Below are 19,310 nucleotides of genomic sequence, written 5' to 3'. Positions count from 1 at the left end.
CCAAAGCGGTAGAAGCTGGGCTTGGGTGGGTGACATAGGCAAGACGTCAAGCGCTGGGGGCTGGGTCTGAGCCGTGCCACGCCCATGCGCGAAGGGGCGCGGCTGCGCAGCGCTTGGGGGTTGTCCTAGCGGCCCCTCCCCTCCAGTCTTTGCGGGCCGGGCGGGGACCCTGGGAGCCGCGGAGAAGCCCAACGCCGGAGCAGTTGAAGAAGGACCCTGGTGAGGATGGCTCGGTCTATGGGTGTGGATGGACATCGGGGCACGCAAGGCGGGACAGCAGAAGGGAGCAGTAAAAAAATTGAATAGAGAAGGGGTGGGGTGGTAGCTGGATGACAGAGACAAAGTGCGGATAGAATGGACAGACACATCGTTGTTCGGAGCAGGGTGAAGGTATACCGCGGATGTAGGCTGGAGCCCGGCGTTTCTGCAGGCTGGCCTGCCAGGCAGAATTGACATCCTGATGGCTGCTCTGTCCTTCCCCCACGCCCGCCCCTTTCCTGCATTAACCAGGCAGATACACCTACCCCCCAACCCCCTACCGCAACCCCTTTTCAGAGCATCTGGGCTGGGCTTCCCTTAGTCCCTTCCCCTGGGAGTGAGGGGCAGCGCCAGACTGCAGCAGAAAGGACCTAGAGTCCATTCCGGGCCCCATCCTTTTACAAGCCCCCGCACCTCCAAGGAGATCCGAGAGCGCAGCCGCATTTTCTGACCCTCCCCGCCCCATTCCCTGGGGGGTTACATCCGACTCCACCTGCAAACACTGCAGCGGAAACTAATGGCCAGTAGATGTCTATTTGCATCTCATTTAAATACTGTGCAAGTCGCCTTTCCAGGCCTGCTCCAGCCGCCGGTCACCTCGGTGTCCTTCCTGCGGCCCGCGCCCTCACTGGCTGGGTTTCATCATCCCTGTCTTCTAGGTCTGCATCTGCGGTTGCCAGGTACGTGGATGTGAGGCCCGATCCTCATTCTCTAGAGGACACCCTGTCGCTACTGGCACCATGCTGTCCCCTCAGAGGGCTTTACTCTGCAACCTCAACCACATCCACCTCCAGCATGTCTCCCTGGGCCTGCACTTGTCCCGCCGTCCGGAGCTACGGGAGGGGCCCCTGAGCACATCCCCTCCCCCAGGGGACACTGGGGGCAAGGAGAGTCGGGGCCCCTGCAGCGGGACCCTGGTGGACGCCAATTCCAACAGCCCTGCTGTGCCCTGCCGATGCTGCCAGGAGCACGGGCCAGGCCTAGAAAACAGGCAGGACCCAGCACAGGAGGAAGAGGGGGCTGCCTCTCCCTCGGACCCGGGCTGCTCTTCCTCTCTCAGCTCCTGCTCAGATCTTAGCCCTGATGAGTCCCCCATCTCAGTCTACTCCAGGGAACTCCCTGGCAACGAAGATATCCACCCTCAGCCCAGCATCGTCCCCCTGGAGCAGGGCTCCCCTCTGGCTTCTGCTGGCCCAGGCGCCTGCTCCCCAGACAGCTTTTGTTGCTCACCTGATTCCTGCTCTGAAGCTTCCTCTCCACCCGGCCCTGGCCTGGACTCCAACTGCAATGCCCTGACCACCTGCCAGGACCTCCCTTCCCCAGGGCTAGAGGAAGAAGACGAGGGTGGGGAGCAGGACCTCCCTACTTCCGACCTTCCAGAGGCCGATGATGAGAAACTCGATACTGGGAAAACCGAGCCCAGTTGGAAAATCAACCCCATTTGGAAAATAGACACAGAGAAAACTGAAGCTGGCTGGAAAGTCCCTGAGAACAATAACTCTGGTTGGAAAGTCGATGGGAATACTAACTCTAGCTGGAAAACTGAACCTGGAAAATTCGACTCCAGTTGGAAAACCAACACAGGAATAACTGATTCTGGCTCGAAAACAGATGCAGGGAAAATTGATGGGGGATGGAGAAGTGACGTCAGCGAGGAGCCGGTGCCCCACCGGACAATCACGTCCTTCCACGAGCTGGCCCAGAAGCGCAAGCGGGGCCCAGGGCTGCCCCTCGTGCCTCAGGCCAAGAAAGACCGCAGCGACTGGCTCATAGTCTTCTCGCCCGACTCCGAGCTGCCCCCTACAGTGTCGCTGGGCGGCTCCCCAGCGCCTCCCCGGGAAGTCACCACCTTTAAGGAACTCCGATCCAGAAGCCGGGCCCCGCCCCCGCCAGTCCCGCCCCGAGACCCCCCAGCTGGCTGGGCCTTGGTCCCGCCCCGGCCCCCGCCTCCACCCGTCCCTCCCAGGAGGAAGAAGAACCGACCTGGGCTGCAGCCCATAGCAGAGCGGCAGCCCGAAGAGGGCAGGGCAGGCAGCCCCGCGGCTGGCGAGGAGGCCCCAGCCGCGAAGGAACCGGAGGAGCCCGGCCCGCAGGCCGGCATTGAGGGTAAGAAGCCGCAGGAGGTAGCAAGAGGAGGGCTGGGCTTCAGCCTTGTCCACGCCTCCAAAGCTTCCGACCCGGCCCCTTGTCTCCCCTTCATTCTCTGTCACCTATTCTCCCCGTCCCTGTCTACCAGGGAGCGCTCCGGGAAAGGGAAACTGGGTGGACCCTTGGGTTACGGGACTAACTCTTTGCTCCCTCTTTCTCCCGCCCCTCCTTGCCTGGCTGCCCTTCCCGCTGGCCTCCTTCCCCTCTGCACCTGCCCCGCCAATCCTGCCTGCAGCCGGTCCCCTCCTGCTCCCTCGGCCCCTGGTTTTCCGGTTCTCGGCTGACGGGCGCCCCCTGTTGGAGGGTGGGAGCGCGGGCGCGGGCGCAGCTGGGTCCCTGCTCCTGGCACCTCTGGGCGGCTGGCCCGGCGCTGGGCTACGGCTACTGGGGGCGCCGAGTTCCCCAGAGGAGAAGCTATTGCCTGTCCGCCTGTCCCCGGTGGGAGCCTATTCGCCTCCGCCTCGAGGAGCCCTGCCCTGCCTGGCCAGCCCCGAGCTGGCACTGCTGCTGTCCCCGCTCTTTCCCAGAAGTAGCACCTTCCCCGCCGCGGCTTCCCCACCCCGCCAGGTACCCGCCCCCCCGCTGCCACCGCCACCTCGTCCGCCGAAGGCCCCTCGCTGGACCAGGAGCCCACCGCCTCCACCCAGGCTACGTAAGACGGACCCGGGCAAGCCCCGCTGGCCTCGCCTCAGGCGGGGCCTCCCCGCCCACTCCAAAGCCCCGCCCATCCGCCACCAGACCTCTACTTGAGTTTTTTCCGGGGTTACCGGCTGGGTCCTGCCCTTCAACCTGGGTGGATTCCAAGTTCATTGGTCCTGGGGAGTCTCGCCCTGCTGGCTCCCTGTGCAGGGCAAAGGTTGCTGCTTTCCCCTCTGCGTGGCCTGGCCCTTCTCCCTAGAGGCCTGGGTAAGGTGGACACGGGCTTATCCCGCTTCTATACTCAGTTTGAGTCCCAGCAAGTCCATTGTTAGGGACCTTGGGTCACACCCTCTGTGGAATTCCTTGGCCAGTGCAGTTCGAGCCTGACCCCCAGCTTGTTCAGGAAGGGTGGAGGGTGAAGCTTGCTGAGCTCATTGGTCGAAGAGGTTCTGGTCACTCCTTCTCCACGGGGCCAGCCCCACTTGGGCTGCAGGGGGCGCCCCCGCCGAGATGCTGGCGTAGGACCTGGGTTTCCCCTTTCCGGCGCCTTCCAGCCTCCCAATCCTTGGGTCTCCTTTCCTTCTGTCTATCCTCCCATTCTCGTTTGTCTGTCTTTCCATTGGTCCAGGCTCCCCACGTGTTCCCTGGGTCCCCGCGAACCGGACTAGGGCCCCTGGCGGGCGCAGGGCTGCCCTTCCCTTCCCTCGCCTAGTTATCTCCCGCCTGCCAGGCCTGGCTGGCGGGAGGTGAGTGCGGCTGTCCCACTCTGAGACTTCCGGGGACCGACGAGGTGGGAGCTGGGCCCAGAGGAAGGGAAATGGGAACCGGGAAGCGAGGGATCAGGGTAGCAGTGCTGATATACACAGGATTTCGCCCCAGGTGGGACTGCCCTGTCCTCCACCCAGCCGTGTGCTCCCTTTTCCAAGGGAGCCGCAGACCCACAGGAGATGACCCGTGCGGAAGCCTGGAGTCCTGAGGGTAACCCCTGGTAAGTGTCACTGCCTTCTTCCCTTATCCCAGTCCGCAGCTCCTGGTCATTCGCCGGCGTCTCGGGGGCCCAGCGACTGTGGATGGCAGAAGCCCAGGGTAGGACTGGCCAGCTGCAGGAGCAGAAAAAAGGTAGGACATCCTGACTTTTGACCCTTGGCTTAGGAATCAACCTCCCGTCACTTAGACTTCCTCTCTTAGGCCCAGATTGCATAAACCGGCCTCTCGAAGTCCCTCAGGTGTGCTGGGGAGAGACAGGGGGCTTTGATGCTTCTTCCCTTCCCTGGTCCCATCCCAGGTCTCCTGATAGCTGTCAGCGCTTCAGTGGATAAAATCATCTCGCACTTCGGGGCCGCCCGGAACTTGGTTCAGAAGGTGAAGTTGTCTCTTGATGGGGTTGTGGGGGTGAAGAGATGAATGTAGCTCTGGGGATGTAGGAACCGTTGGTTGGGTAAAAGGTTGGAAGTATCTGTGGACCCATTTCCATTGCGCTGCCTGTAGGCCCAGTTGGGGGATAGCCGGCTGAGCCCAGATGTGGGGCACCTGGTGCTGACCACCCTCTGCCCGGCCCTCCATGCCCTGGTGGCTGATGGGCTGAAGCCATTCCGGAAGGACCTCATCACTGGGCAGCGCCGGAGCAGCCCCTGGAGCGTGGTGGAGGCCTCTGTGAAGCCAGGTGAAGGGGGAGAGTATGGGACGGGGCCCGGGGCAGGGACTCGGGCAGGCCTAGGGCCTGGCTGACAGCGCCCTGTGTCCTCAGGCTCCAGCACTCGTTCCCTTGGAACCCTGTATAGCCAGGTCAGCCGTCTGGCCCCGCTACGAAGCAGCCGTAGCCGCTTCCATGCCTTCATCCTGGGCCTCCTCAAGTGAGTGGCCTTCTTTCTGGCACCCCTTCCACATGGTGGGTGCCCCATGTCCCCAAGGAAGGCCTCCCCTCTTCCAATCTCATCTCCTGTCCTCCACCCACAGGGAGGTGGAGTCGTCCACCTCCCTGAACTTCCGTTCCCTCCTCTCTCCCCAGCACTAAGCAGTTGGAGCTGTGGTTTTCCAGTCTCCAGGAAGATGCAGGTCAGAAGCTCAAGAAGGAGGGGATGGGGTTGCTAGGCTGTGAGAGAGGGAGGGAAAGGGATCCCTTCTTTTGGTTCCCCCTGATGCCAGAATGATCCTAATCCAGATCTCTGATCTTATTTCTCTTCTGCTTAAAACTCTGAAGGAGTTCCATTGCCCATAGGAAGAAAGACTCAAATCCTCACTGTAACCTCCAAAGTCTTGGTTATCTGGCCTGTCTTCTTCTCCTGCCTTCAGGTCTCGGGCTTTCCCTGGTCCTGTGACAGTCTTCCTTTTCTGTTCTTCCTTCCCCAGGGCCCCACTTTTGCTATCTCTCCACCTAGAATAGGCCTCCCTGTCCTTCCTGCCTCCTCCTTAACTTTCATTCATTCTTTGAGTCCTTCAGTGAGGCTCCACCCTCACCTCCCTCGAGGCTAACTTACCCTGACTCCCCACTCACCCGCCCATTTTGGTTCCATGGCCCTCAAGCCCTCCTTTTATATATACATATATATTTGTCACCACTTGCTCTACGTGTGACTCCATATGTGTAGGCCGTGGTTCCAAGCAGGCAGGGATGTGGCAGCCCTGCACCTCGCCGTGTCCCCCTCTCTGCCCCAGTGCCCTGTGTGGAAGGAGGCCTGGGAGGATGTTTGTTGACTGGTGGGCTAATGCAGGGAGTTCTCCAGGACTAGGCCCAGAGCAGGGGCTGATGTTAGCCTGCTTTTTCACAGGCCTGCTGTCCCTCCTGTACCTGCCCACCGGATTCTTCTCCCTGGCCCGGGGTGGCTGCCCCTCCTTGTCCACGGAGCTGCTGCTCCTGCTGCAGCCATTGTCGGTGCTCACCTTCCACCTGGACCTGCTCTTTGAGCACCACCACCACCTGCCCCTGGGACCGCTTCAGGCCCGTGCGCCTCCAGGCTCACCTCCCGCCCTGCAGCAAACTGTGCAAGCCATGCTTCACTGGGGGGGACGACTGGCCCAGAGCCTCCGGGGGGCTTCTGGGGAGACCCCTCCAGACTCCTCAGCCCCCTCGAGTCCTCCCACCCGAGGCAGCTGGTGGGAGCAGCTGACCCAGGCCTCCCGAGTCTATGCCTCTGGGGGCACTGAGGGCTTCCCTCTTCCCCGGTGGGGATCCAGGCGACACGGGTCAGGGACTGCAGCTGAGGTCGTGCAGGAGAGATCGCCGCCCGCAGAGGAAGCGGCACCCGGCAGAGGCGTATGGCTGGGGAGACTGTTTGGAGTGCCTGGGGGCCTCACAGAAACTGAGGGTGGAGCCTCGAAGTCCAGGTAATGGGGTCCCTGGTCCCTTCCCTGACCTCTGACCCTCTCAGAGCCCCCAGTCATCCCAATTTGAAATTCGATAGGGATTCTTCAGGTCAGATATTGGCAATTTGCTTTTCTGCAGCCATGAGCTAAAAATGGTTATGTTCTTAAGTAGTTAGGTCCTAACAGTAATGTAAATATCTACATAATGTTGTCCATTATGCCTCTTGACCCGCAAAGCCAAAAATATTTACTTTCTGGTCCTCTAGAAAAAAAGGAAAGATTTGCTGACTGCTGCTCTAGGGTTTGACCATTGGTGGCTCTTTAATGGCTTCAGGTACTCTCCAGGGACCCTCTGGGCTTCTCTAAGCCTGCTGGTTCCATAGGTTCCTTTGTGGTTTTTGGTGTTGTAGACCTTTGTTGTCACCTCCCTAATCGCCCTAAAGGTAACTGTGTCCCACAGCTGCTACTCTGCCTTCTGCAGTGACCAGCTCCTGGCCTCTTCTGAACCACAGTTGGGCCCCTCAGCCTCTTCTTCCCTCCAAAACCCTGGTCACTTGGGTTCTTTTTCTGGAGGTGGGGGTGACTTCTGTGACCCTGTGTCCTTTCCTCCAGGAGACCATCCAGCTGGCTGCCCCCGACAGTAAATGTGTTGACTCTGGTGAGGCGGGGGGCACCTCCCGAGACTCCCTCTTCTCCTGAGGATCTGGAGGCGTCAGCATCCAGCATGGCGCAGACCCACAGGTAGGGAGGATCGGGGAGAACGTGCTGGTGTGCACGTGTGTGTTATTCACATGTGTTTTTCTGTCTTCACAGTGGATGAGAGGTGGTGTAAAAGGCCTTGGGCTGTACAGTCAGTGCTTGGTTTGCATTGCATCTCTGCTTTTTATTATTGGTGTGACATTAAGTTCTCCGAACCTTAGTTTCTTTCTCTGTGAAAAGAGGATAGTTTATACTTTTGTTATGGTTGTTGTGAAGACTCAGCATAATTTTATAAACACATCCTGCACATAGAAGGTGCCCTTTCGTGGTAATATTTACTACTGTATGTGTACACAGTGTGCCCATGTGTGTCCATTGAGGGGCTGTGCTTCCCTTTAGTGGCTGGGGTCTTCTAATTTGGGACCAGGGGCTGCATCGACTTTAGAGTCTGGCTTCTTTTGGGGTCTTTTAATCCAATGAGCTAGGCTTCTTGACTTTTGATTCACTCAGCAGTATTTTTCAAATACTTAGTATGTGCCAAGCATTATGCTAGGGGAGGGAGTGCAAAGGGAAACAAGCTGCCCTCGTGGAGCTTCTAGTCCAGTGCAGATACCAATGAATGAACAAGCAGTTGCAATTCTGTGTGTTAAAGATTCTAGGAAGGGAAGACTGGGTCCTTTGGAGCCCTATAGACAGGGCTTCTTTCCTAGATTTGTGGACTCAGGAAAGGGCCAGTGATGGTGCGGGGTGTGCATCTGGCAGAAGGAACAGGATGCAAAGGTGAAGAGGCCCGAGTGTGGTAAGGGAGGAACTATGGGTACATGATGGGTTGTGGCTGGAGTGGTGGATGCTGGCAGCAGTGATGGGGAGGTTGGAGGATTCAGTAGGCCAATTAAGGAAACTGGATTTCCCTCTGAGGCAATGGGAGCCTCTGAAGGGTCTTAAGCCTGAGGATGATGTGCTTGCTTATGTTTTAGGATCTCTGACTGCTGTGTGGCGAACAGAGCTGGAGAGGGAGATCAAGAGAGATTCAGGCAAACCAGTTAGATTATATGCAGTGGTCCAGAGAGACGCTAGAGGCCCACACTAGGATAATGGCAGTCTTTATCTAGATTGAAGAGAAAGGTAAATGCAGTAGTGGGAGATACAAACACCAAACAAGTTTTGGTGATTGACTGTAAGGGCTGAGACACCCTGGTTTTGGCCAGGAGCATCTGGGTAGAAGGTAGTGCTCTGTACTACAGGGGACACGAGAGGAGGAACTGGTTTAGAGGGCTCAGTCACTTAGTTTGTGTATGGTCAGTTAGAAGCACCAGGGAAGTGCAAGTCATGTCAAATAAGCAGCTGAGGAGTGGGCTTGGAGCTCAGGAGAGGGCTGGGGCCCCAGACAGAATCAACATATTGATAGATGGTCCCTATGTCTTTTCCAGAGCCCAGTCAGTTTTCACTGAGCTAAACCGAGGGAAGCTCCATTCAGTGGGAAGATGAGGCTGGGGACAGCACCCCTGCCTCACTTCATCCCAGCATTTCCCTCTGGCTCCTCACAGGGCAGTCCGGGCTCTCTGTGACCACACTGCTGCAGGACCCGACCAGCTGAGCTTTCGGCGTGGGGAAGTGCTGCGTGTCGTCGCCACTGTGGATGAGGACTGGCTCCGCTGTGGGAGGGATGGAGTGGAGGGGCTGGTGCCTGTGGGGTACACTTCTCTTGTTCTCTAGGCCTAGGATCTTTCCCTTTTTGCATCTCTTGCCCTCCTGTCACCTGGGAATGGAATGACCTGTGAACACTAACCCATGTAAACTGATCTTCCCGAAGCATTTTCCCTGTCTGCAAAAATGACACTTTCCTCCCACATCCAACTCTGCTAATATGTAAACTTTTCCTTCTTCCCTCCCATGCCCACTTATAAGGCGAAATCTGCTCTTCTTCCAAATATATAAGAAGGAATTTCCCTCCATCTCTTTCCAATCTGCATAAGGGAATATCTCCCATCGTAACTGCAAAGTGTAAATCTAGCCACCTGCCCCCCACCCCCCACCGTCTTCTTCATCTGTAAGTGGACTGTGCCAGTACAGTATATGCCTCAGTTCCCAAGACTAGAAGGGACTCTAGTCTCCTTCCTGTGTGGAACCTTCCCCCACTCCACCCTCCCCACATTGCCTGTATTTATGATGTTCTCATGCTGTACTAGGTGCTGAAGTCTGGACACCCCTGGTGGGTGGGCCTGTGTGTGGTCTGCCTCCTTCCTTTGTCCAAATAAAGTGTGGGCGTTCAATGTGTCTGTCACTGTTGGTTTCAGAATACAGTCTGTGGGGGAGAAGAGGGAGGCCCTCTTATGGGGAGGGCCAGTGCTTACTGTTCCCTGAGGGATGGAGAAGAAGCCCCTGATTGGTGCCTTAATCGCGTAAGTGCCTCTCTAGTCCGGGACTTGACTGCTTTGCTTGGTGAGACTAATAAGGTAGCCTGAGTAGATAGGAGAGTTGGGAAGACTTAGCCCTTGAAATTACACTCATTAGATTCATATCTGAGGTGATGGGGAGGATTAAAGGGTTTCAAGAAATGACATTTTTTTCTATTTAATATCATCATTCTGGGAGTATAATAACTAACTTATCTATTACTTTGTTAGGAGTTAATGAGTTTCCTTTCAGTCTTTTGAACTGAGAAAAGCTAAATGCCCTAAAGCTTCAAGGATGGGGCTGGAAGTCACTATAAATGAGTGCCTAGAGGAGACTCACTGAAAGATTAGAAGAATAGAAAGCTATTATTGTAACCAGGAAACAGAAAAGTTAGGGGGAAAGCTTAGAACTATGAGGTGAAACACAGGGGAAAGAAATCTAAGTTTTAACCAAGTTCCCAAAGATGAGGGAAGGGCACGATGGGCTGGTGTTAGGAGAAAGGACTTGAAATAATCTTAGATCCAAAGCATTGGAAATACTCAGGGGCAGGGCTGGTTAGACTCAGATGTCTCATACTTTTGCCATTTTCTAAGACAATGTTCCCCATTCCTGGTCAATTTGTTACTTGTCAGCTACTGTTTTAAATTTTGCTTTTTGTGTTTGGCAGCCCTCTGTTTTAGACCTCAGTTTGCATTTCAGGTGTTTTCTAGGGTGATGTTCCTCAAACTGGATTCTGAGAGCCTCTGGGGAATCCTACTTAACATTCTTAGGAGTCTTGAGTACTCAAGTTTATGGAGCTTCTTCAACTGTAAATTACTACTGCAAAAGAACTTTTATTTTTACATTTGAAGTTATAAAATAGTAGCTATGGAAGATTATTACTTCGACTTTGGGACTAATACTTCTCAGATGTACACAGTAATGTTGGGTAGCGAGGGACATGATTTCTAGTTTCAGAAATTTTTTTACTGATACATGGAACTTTCATTTCCCATGATTCAACCTGCCCTCTCCTTTTTCTGAATCCTATCCCCGTGTGCTTGGTTTTATAGTTGGTAATCCTCAAAAGTGGGAGGAGTCCTAGAACAATATTGTTAGAGCATCAATGAGAGCTGGCGATATTGGCAGTTGGAGCCTCATGGTTCTCAGGCTTGTGCAGATGGTAACAGAGCAGGGGACCTCCTTGCAGAGCATCTTGAGATAGGCCAAACATTGATATGCAATTAGTTTTGAACTATTATTATTATCTAGAATAAACAGCCGTAGCAGATACTAAAGTGATATTAAAGGTTAAAAAAGTTAAAGATTAAAAAAACTTTACTGATGTGTTTTTGCAGCCATGAAGAGACTATTATACAACACTAGGGGTGAACCCCAAGTCCTTGTAGGAGTAGAGACTGAGCTCTTTATTGTCAATTGTCTTGATGCTTTTGAGCAACTATATTCTAGCTGAACTCAAAGCCTAAACATCTGACTTATGTCTGGGACAAAATCTTGTTAGGTTTTTCAGTTGCTGGCAGGAACGGATTTATCTTCCTCGGTAGGATCATGCTTTGGCTATTTCTGATACTTCCCTATTTGCTGATTTTGGAGTTCTGACTTCAATGCTGGTGATTAGGTGATCTCTGGCAAGTTACTTACCCTTTCTGAGCTTCAGCTTTTGCTTGTACAAAATGGGAATAATAACTACAGAGGACTATTATGAGGATTAACTGCTACATGATCTTGGGCAGGTTACTTAACCTCTCTCTTGTTTCAGTTTCCTCATCTGTAAAACTGGGTTTTGGTACCTAAAGGGCTCTTTTGAAGATTAAGTAAATAAATGAATATATGTAAACTACTTACAATGAAAAAGGTCCAATGTGGTGGCCTAAAGTTACTGCCAACCTTGGAGGTTATTAAAGAGTATTAGACGATGTCTTTGTGTTATAAAAGATAGAGGTGTAGATGATTATTATGTTGACTGGGTAGCTGGGCCCAGACCAAATAGATTGAGGAAATGGCTTTATCCAATAGTCAACAGCAGTGAGCATGCCCCAGTTGGGCCCAGGATGCTGATGATGTGGTTTTAAAAAGATCTCTTTGGAAACAGGATGGAGAAGATCCTGCAAGGTAAATGGAGGACAGGAGAGAAGAAAAAAATAGCAAGCTCACCACTCTGTAGTTAGGAAAAGTTTTTTCCATTTAATACTAGACTTTCAAGGATTGAGATGCAAGCTTTTATGCAATTACATCCAATGTTAAAATTGGTAATACATAATTTACAAAGATTAACATCAAAACAATCATCTATTTAGATATGCTTTTGTAAAAAGGAAATATATTAGCAGCATTTATATTTTCCGCAATCACACAGCCTACAGACATGCAGACTAACTCTGTATCTATTTGCAGTGATGTAGTGCTCTGCCCCGCATTTCAAACACCAAAACCCGCCTGGCAGCTAGGGGGTTCTTTTTATCTCGTTATTATAAAATAACCGAAAAATAAAAAAAGGCATTAATTTCTACACCAGTAAGAAAAAACAAGTTTTTGCACTTACCTAACATTTGATTGTCTAAAAAACATTTCAGTTTTTAGTCTTTCAACAAAAGAAAGATAAAATGACAGAGCGTAGTGTCTTTTGCTTCTGTTCTCGCATTTTACAAAGTTTTTTTTCTTTTTTCTTTTTATGTCTTTTTTAAAATTTTAGTGTTTAACACTATTAAAGGAAATATTGAATTTTAATCTCTTTCTTGTCATTTTCCTGCTTTGACTAAAAGGAGACCCCCAAAGTGCCCCTATTCCCACCTCCCTCCCACCCAGCTCCCTGCAATGAAAACCAAAAGAAACCACTCAAACGGGCTTGGACATGCGATTTTTCCAGCTCCACACGTGAGTATCTTATACCCAGGTCTCTTAGTAATGTACAGTGCTTCTCTACAGTAAGAAAATACTCCAAACTATTTTCTTAATTCTCTTTTTTTTCTTTAATAAAATATTTATTCTGCTTTTTCTCTGCTCAAGGGGATCTTTGGCATCCCCTGTCTCTTTTGTTTTTTTTTCTCTCAAGATTGACACAGAAAGGAGAAAAAGAAAGATTCAATGGAATGGAAGATGGTCAATGTTTCTACCTAAACAAGTCAGAGCGTCGTCATCATTAGAGGAAATGTACAATTAGGACAGCATTGGTCCAGTATTAGAAAAAAGTAATGGGGAAATGTTTACTATTGTATTGCTTACTAATCACGCAGCAGATATATATATATATATACATACATATATATATACACACACAACTTGGCACATTTAAAAACCATCTTTTCTCTTATAAGAACATCTAAAACGTATATGCATGTGTATGTCTGAGAAGACAACAAAGCAAAGCTTTTTAAATTTTATTTTTAAAGAGACAGTACTGTCTGATAACTCCTGGTCAAGAGAATGGGAAGGAGACACCCTGGATAGCCTGCCTGATGATGACGTCATCAGGAAGGTGGAGGGAAGATGGGACTAGGGGTATGGAGAACACACTGTCTCTTTAAGAGATGGACACTGAAAACTATACAAGTAAAACAAGAAGTAGTGTTTTTAATTGATAATCTACACTCACAACAAATACTCTGAAAGGTGAATACTGCTCAACAGTTTACGTAGTGAATTTTGTTGGGGGCGGTTAGAGTTTATTTTTAAGTAGGTTTTAAAATGAATTTTATTTGAAATGAATCTCCATTCGCACGGCACAGCAGACGCACAAGAACCACAGCGCATAAAGAGCACATGTGCTGGCAGGGGCCTGGCCTTCTTAGAAAAAAATAAGTTCGGCAGGTTATGAAGGTTGAAACAAAAATAGTTACAGTAAGTACTGTGCCCTTCTGACCCCATGGGGGCCTTCTCTATTCCATGATTCCATTTTGGGGAGTAGAGGTAGGGAGAGGGGCAGCAGTTACAAGTGCTTTGAGTTGTCAACTCACATTTTACTTTGACCTGGTTGGGCAAGAAAAGAAATGTTTCCTGGTGAGGGATCTGGAAAGAGGCCCCAGCTACTGTTTCTGTTTTAGGTCTCTGGGGTAGCTCTTGGAGCCTATAGGGAACAGACTGGGTAGGGGTGGGGATCCTGGCCCTATCCCTTTTGGAATTTTATACCTGGGTATAGAAAAGCAGCTTCGTAGCAGTGCCTGCGAGATCAGAGGATGACAGAAAAACCCAAGCTGGGGGGAGGGGCAAGTGCTGTAAAGTACCAAAGGATTCTGGTCATCCCCAGTGTGCTCTACCCTCCACCCTACATTATTAACCTTCAGGGTGAAGCAATGGAGAGGAAAACAAGTTAAACTGAACTATTTAGATAGACCCCTTCCTCTTCCTCTCCACTAACTCCAAGGTTTACTAAGTACCTAACATCATTAACATGGCCCCATTCCCCTTGCTGGACGGACCCTTCCCACCCCTTTCTACACTCAGAGAACAGGAGGCAGGATTCTTAGCTCCACTGGATCCCAGATGCTTGAGGTTCTCATTCTTTGAGGTTCACTTCCGAAAGCTGTTTTCTGGGATAAACAAAGTACGCCTTCGAAGTTTCCTGCCTGATCCTTCCTCCAGCAAGTAGGTCACATCGATGGCTGAAAACAGAACCAAGGAGGCTCATCAAATACCACCCTCCCACTCCTTATTTCAGATTTGACCTCTCAGGAGATCACAGGAGTTCAATGGTTCCCTTTCTGATCTATAAGCAGTTCAGGCCTTCCTCCAGCCCAAGATGAAATTAGCTGTTTTCCAGGGAGGAGAGTCTCTCACCTCCCACAGTTTCATTCCCAAGATATAACTAAACACAGGCCCATGAAAGAACTGTACCATTAAAAAAATATTTTCCATTCCGGGCAATTAGAAGTTATTCTTTTTCATGCCCTCTTCACTAATTTCCCTTTTATCTTAAACCCTAGAAATGAGCCTGATTCTTCTTACCATTTTTCCCAGGAATTTTTTCAAGGAGATTGAGCAAGATCTGGTTGAGTCGTTCTCGCTGACTATGCCGTCGTTCCTCAGGAGTACAGGCTGCTTGGGGTTCTTGACTACTTTCCTCTATTTTTTTTTCACCCTCACTGATGTCAGCAGTGGCCCGCTCCTGTTCTGGCTCCTCCAGGCTGGGCATCTCATTGGCTGCTTGCTCCTGACTGGCCAGAACCTCTTCAATCAAGGGCAGAGCATCATCCTCCTGGCCCAGATCTTTTAGGGGTGGTTTTGAGCGCTCAGACTTCCAGGATGATCTGCCAGAAGGATACGTGAATTTAGAGGAAGGCTAAGCGGGGCACTTGGGGATGGAAGGGGAATGAAGGGAAGAAACTCTCAGGATGGCTTGAGATTCTGCAATCTAGCTGTTATAGCCTTGGCTCAAGAGGTAAGAAACTTGGCTATGATCTTCACTTTATTTTTTGAAAAAATCATTACCTTTCTCTGAAGTTTAATTTTATTTATAAAATTCAAATTTTCTCCTTTCTTCCCCAGGAATCCAAGGAATCTATAAACCATGCCAAAGCTGATAAAATGCTTAGCTAGTTCTGATTGCCTAATGAATACAAAGACGTATGGCGCAGTCTTATGATACTAACACTCAACTACGATGAGCATTTAAATGGAGTTTCCACTTCTCCTGAAATTTCTTTTTACATTTATCACCTAATATTTTCTTTTTTTAAAACAAAGTGTAGTTGATTTCCTTACGGTAAGCTATTGAAGTAGGTAAGGTAGTTGTTTCACTGCCATTCAACAGGAAAGGAAATTGAAGAAAAGCCTTCAGTACTTCCCCAAGAATATCATCCCTCTTGTATACAAAACAAGCACAAATACAAAACTATGAACCCAAACTGCCCAGCTAAAACTGTGCACTTTTAGCTACTTCTGTTCCTTGACAAAGGTCCAAAGAGCTGATTACACCCTGAGGTAATGGGAAAAACACAGAAATCTAAACAAGAGATCTTCCAAATCTGTCTAAAAGTTCTGTTCCATATCCTCTTCTCTTTCTCTATCTCTAATGTTACAAATCTCCCTCTCTGCCCCAACTAAGACTCCATGATGAGACCGCATCTACTCAAGTCTAGTTCTCCCATATCACTGTTGGCACTATACTGGATGACTCTGTCAGCGACTCCTCAATCCCAGGGGTGGGGCTGAGTGGGTAGGTGGCGGTTCTCTTGCTCTATTCAAGTTGCTGGTTAATCCCTTTGGCTCTTTAAACCCCCCTGAGACTCACCTCCCTCCGTTCCTCTTGTAGTTGTCTGGGACATAATGAGGCTGCAGAGAAGAAAAGGAAGCAGTAAGTGTGTTGTAGAAGCTGGCAAAGGTGGATCACATGATCTGGGGCAAACTCAGGATAAAGGAGGTAGAGAGGTAAGGAGATAAAGAAAATGAGGCCTAAAACCCTTATAAAGTTGGATGACATTTTAAGGTCAAAAGCTCAGTACTTCTATTAATCTGTAGGCCAAGTGGTTTTTTAGCATTTTACAAGCCTAGAATGACAGTAGAAGGGACAGACTCACAATCCTTTTGTCCCATCCCAACTTTTAAGTAGTTAAGGTTGGGGTTTCAAAACTAATGAGTGAACTACTGACTGAGCAAGGAAGACCAAAGAATCCTAGGTGAGAGGCAGGGACTGGCAGTGTGCAGAGAGAATATAAAATAAATATGGTTTAGAGAAATACAAAACTACTACTAGGAAAAACAGGGACCCAGAGGTTTGCTTTCTGGTTAGACTATTTCTAAATATTCCGGGATGCACAGCTGTGCATTCTGACAGGCCACCCAAAGAGGACTCATGGATGGGGAGCTTAGCTGGGGTTTCATTACAGCACATTGACAGGTGACCAAAACCTTTATGGAATGGTAACAAATGACACAAAATAACTGGAGGAATATATTCACAATAATTTGAAAGAAAAAAACACACTGGCTGAAAACAAAAATGTTAACAGTGGTTATTTTCTGGGTAGCAGGATAATAAACAATTTTTTCTTCTTAATTATTCTGTACTTATCACATTTTCTATAATGTCTTACATTTTAAATCCAGGGATAAAAAGAAAAAGCAGTGAATTATTTTCACTGAAGGTTTCTCAAGGTTACTGATTTTCTTTTTACTTGTTTCTCAAAATTATGGGTGTGGAAAACAACAAAAAACTACATTATGGAGCTCAAGAGCAAAGACTGTAAAGAGGTTAGAGAGAAAAAGAGGAAAACCTGACTGAAGTGTAACAACAATTTCCTGAGAAAACAGCCCATGCCAGAAAATGCATAAAAAATGCACTTATGGTGCTCAAACATCCCAAGTAGAAGTGGAGATTTCCAATTTGGAACGGAAATAGGATGAAGAAGCAGAGAGCACTTGAAAATTCTTTGAATTCCGTCCGTGAAACTAGATTGTCCTGACACATTATAGTGAAGAGAGGAAGGAGACTTACTGAGAAATCTCTTTTAGGAGTGAGCTTCTTGGGGAAGTGATCAAAGGCATAGGGTTTGGTGCAGACAGGATAGCGATTCCTGTGGATCTTGTAAAACAGGTGTGCTGACTTGTCAAGCCGGTAATCACAGATGTACACATCTTGCTCCTTCACTCCTTTGGGTCTCCCTGTAAGTCCAAACACTGTTAAAGAACCCTCCCTGTTTTCCCTTCCTCACCTGCCTAGGGACCATCACACACTATTGGGAGAGCAGCTAGACCCTTAAGAGGGTAACACTGTAGCTGTTTTGAGAGGGGGAACAGCTAAGTATTTGGTGACTGTGGTAGAAAGGACACACTAACATCAAAAAAAAAGGGGAAAGGGAATTTAAGGGTTGAAGGGCATTCTATAGTATGGAAAGAGACCAGAAATGTAGACTGAGTGCTGCAAGGATTTTTGAGAGAACATTTTGAGGGAAAAACAGAGCAGATTATGGGGAAATTATGAGAAAAGAATAGCAGTAGAAATGAACGAAGCACATTTGGTAATGATCACTTTATAAACTGGGGGACGAAGGAGTCAACAGTATCATGAAGTCTCAAGCAGTTAGACTTTGAATGGAATATATATTCTGGACTATTTTGCTGTGATACTAAGAGAAAGAGCTAAGAACTGTATGCTGTTAATAATGACAACAAACATACACTGACTTATTGTGAGCCATAAACTGGGCTCAGTGCTTCTGCAGATTATTTCATTTAATCCTCACAGAACTCTCTGAAATAGATCCTAATCCCCATCTTCAGCAGGTTAAGTAATGTGCCCAGGGACACCGGGTAAAAGGTGGTGGAGCTTGAACTAGACACTAGACTATCCGACTCCATAGCCTATACTGTTAACGATAAACCTTATAAAACTATTGTACTTGTTTGTTTGTTTAATGTGTAGAGTTGATGATAGCCTTTTGGTGGGTGAAGTAACACATCTTCCCACAAATACTGAGTGTTAAATACACAGTATGAAAAAAATATGAGTTGAACTAACAAAAAGAAAATGAACATTTCTTGAGTATCAAGCACTAGGTAAAAGAAAGGAAAAATATCATATAGCTCTCTGAAGCTTCACAGCTAGCCTTGGATAATCTTTTATCAGAAAGGGACTATATGAATGGAGTGGGCAGTTGCAGATCAAAGAATTATGGGATAGGAGGTCATTTCTTAAGGAGCCCAAATATCTCACTTACCTTTACAATACGTATAAAGATCCAATACACAGCAGGTCCCCACTACAGCCTCCAAGGGAATGATCTCATAAAGTGGCACCCGAAATAGTTCATTGTGATAGAACCGACGGGATGGAGAGTGGTGGGTTTCATGGGGGCGAAAATAATGGTGACCAAAGGCAAACCGTTCCTCTCTAAAAAAAAGGAAAAAAAGAGAAGAGAAAGATTCAGTTTATTAGCAAGATCCTTGTGAATATCCAGTTATGTGCTGGTAGGGCACAACTGGAAGAAGAGAGATAGGACTTCAGCACATACTTTTCATTCTTCCAAAGCTTCTCAATTCGGAAGATGTCAAGTTTATCTCGGTTAATGTGAGATAATAGTCGATAGGACTGACGGACTGGGTGGCCATCAGGGGTGCGCCGACTATCCCTCATCAGATATACACAGTCACCTATGAAGGCACAGAAGGTTAAGACACAGAACACAGGAGAAGATTAAAATGATTCCTGCATAAATTCTGTTACGTATCCATTAGTCTGATCCAAGGTCTAAAAGGAAAGAACTTAAAATCTAAAACAATAAATACGTAACTATTGTCAGCAGTCTAATGGTGATGACAATCAATTCTAGACTATGAGAATGACATGAGATTCCACTTCTTGGAAACTTATGTCTTTCCCAGTCTTACAGTTAGTTTTGTAACACCCTGATCAATCCAAATTAGTTTTATTTGGTGGAGGGGACATGTATGTAAGCCTAAGGACCTAAAGATATAAAAACCTATATTCTATTACTATTAAAGGTCATATGGAAACAAGGACTATTATGCAGACAGCAGGTACCTCCTACTATTTAGAAAGGTCAGCTTTGGCAAGTAGAGTCAGCTCCTGTGTACGCACCTTGACGAAGCAGCAAGTCATCTCGGAGCAAACAGATGAAGTAGACACAGCCAGGCTGGGCGTAGTGGGGCCGAGGGATCATGGGTACCTCCTGGTAAGAGAAGAAAATCAGTGCATAAGGGCAGGGACTACTACACCCAGCCTACTGATCTCCATTCAACAGAAAAATAAAACCTAAAATTTGCAACCAATTAAGACTTACTGTTTAGTAATTTCAATACAGCACAGATATAAAAAAAGATGAAAGCAACTAGAGCTGTTAAACTTGGAAAAGTGAAGGTAGAGAACAAAACTGACAGGCCAAGGATCCCAAACTATTTTCTACGAGGCACTA

The 19,310-nt window shown here is 48.7% G+C and overlaps 2 protein-coding genes across 13 annotated transcripts in view; one reads left to right on the top strand and one right to left on the bottom strand.

Moving 5' to 3' along the window:
- The first annotated feature begins 29 nt into the window (after window positions 1-29).
- Window positions 30-9,331, top strand: RUSC1 (RUN and SH3 domain containing 1). Of its 9 annotated transcripts, none has more exons than XR_012062802.1 (12): window positions 30-219; window positions 918-2,364; window positions 2,642-3,058; window positions 4,066-4,164; window positions 4,331-4,407; window positions 4,534-4,708; window positions 4,793-4,898; window positions 5,054-5,100; window positions 5,814-6,369; window positions 6,961-7,089; window positions 7,758-7,846; window positions 8,595-8,733. XR_012062802.1 is itself a non-coding variant. In XM_072946410.1 (11 exons), exons 2-11 carry the CDS (start codon window positions 999-1,001, stop codon window positions 8,761-8,763), a joined length of 3,057 nt encoding a protein of 1,018 aa, XP_072802511.1. In that variant the 5' UTR covers window positions 57-219; window positions 918-998; the 3' UTR covers window positions 8,764-9,331. The 9 variants fall into 9 exon arrangements, 7 of the variants coding, with proteins under 7 accessions (XP_072802511.1, XP_072802510.1, XP_006214699.1 ...); XR_012062803.1 differs by lacking the exon at window positions 8,595-8,733 and adding an exon at window positions 8,025-8,582; XM_072946410.1 differs by lacking the exon at window positions 7,758-7,846 and having other exon boundaries at window positions 57-219; window positions 2,642-2,973; window positions 4,066-4,163; window positions 4,329-4,407; window positions 8,595-9,331.
- Window positions 9,332-11,605: 2,274 nt separating this feature from the next.
- The window catches only part of ASH1L (ASH1 like histone lysine methyltransferase), a 150,638-nt gene continuing 142,933 nt past the window's right edge, over window positions 11,606-19,310 (bottom strand). For all 4 annotated transcript variants that reach the window (XM_015248173.3, XM_006214636.4, XM_015248174.3 and 1 more), the window contains 7 exons: window positions 18,977-19,067; window positions 18,390-18,528; window positions 18,096-18,268; window positions 16,874-17,040; window positions 15,671-15,711; window positions 14,386-14,687; window positions 11,606-14,042 (listed from right to left, as the gene is read on the bottom strand). In XM_015248173.3, coding sequence (XP_015103659.1) covers window positions 13,951-14,042; window positions 14,386-14,687; window positions 15,671-15,711; window positions 16,874-17,040; window positions 18,096-18,268; window positions 18,390-18,528; window positions 18,977-19,067 — 1,005 coding nt within the window. In that variant the 3' untranslated portion in view covers window positions 11,606-13,950. The remainder of the gene's footprint in view (window positions 14,043-14,385; window positions 14,688-15,670; window positions 15,712-16,873; window positions 17,041-18,095; window positions 18,269-18,389; window positions 18,529-18,976; window positions 19,068-19,310) is intronic.

The sequence above is a fragment of the Vicugna pacos genome, chromosome 21, assembly GCF_048564905.1.
Source record: "Vicugna pacos chromosome 21, VicPac4, whole genome shotgun sequence".
In the NCBI taxonomy this organism is placed as follows: Eukaryota; Metazoa; Chordata; class Mammalia; order Artiodactyla; family Camelidae; genus Vicugna; species Vicugna pacos.
This window is presented reverse-complemented; position numbering and strand designations above follow the sequence as displayed.

Coding starts and splice junctions, on each gene's coding strand:
- RUSC1 (XM_072946409.1), top strand. CDS start 999: ATGCTGTCCCCTCAGAGGGCTTTACTCTGCAACCTCAACCACATCCAC. Junction 4,709..4,792: donor GGAGGCCTCTGTGAAGCCAG/GTGAAGGGGGAG, acceptor CTGTGTCCTCAG/GCTCCAGCACTCGTTCCCTT. Junction 6,370..6,960: donor GGTGGAGCCTCGAAGTCCAG/GTAATGGGGTCC, acceptor CCTTTCCTCCAG/GAGACCATCCAGCTGGCTGC.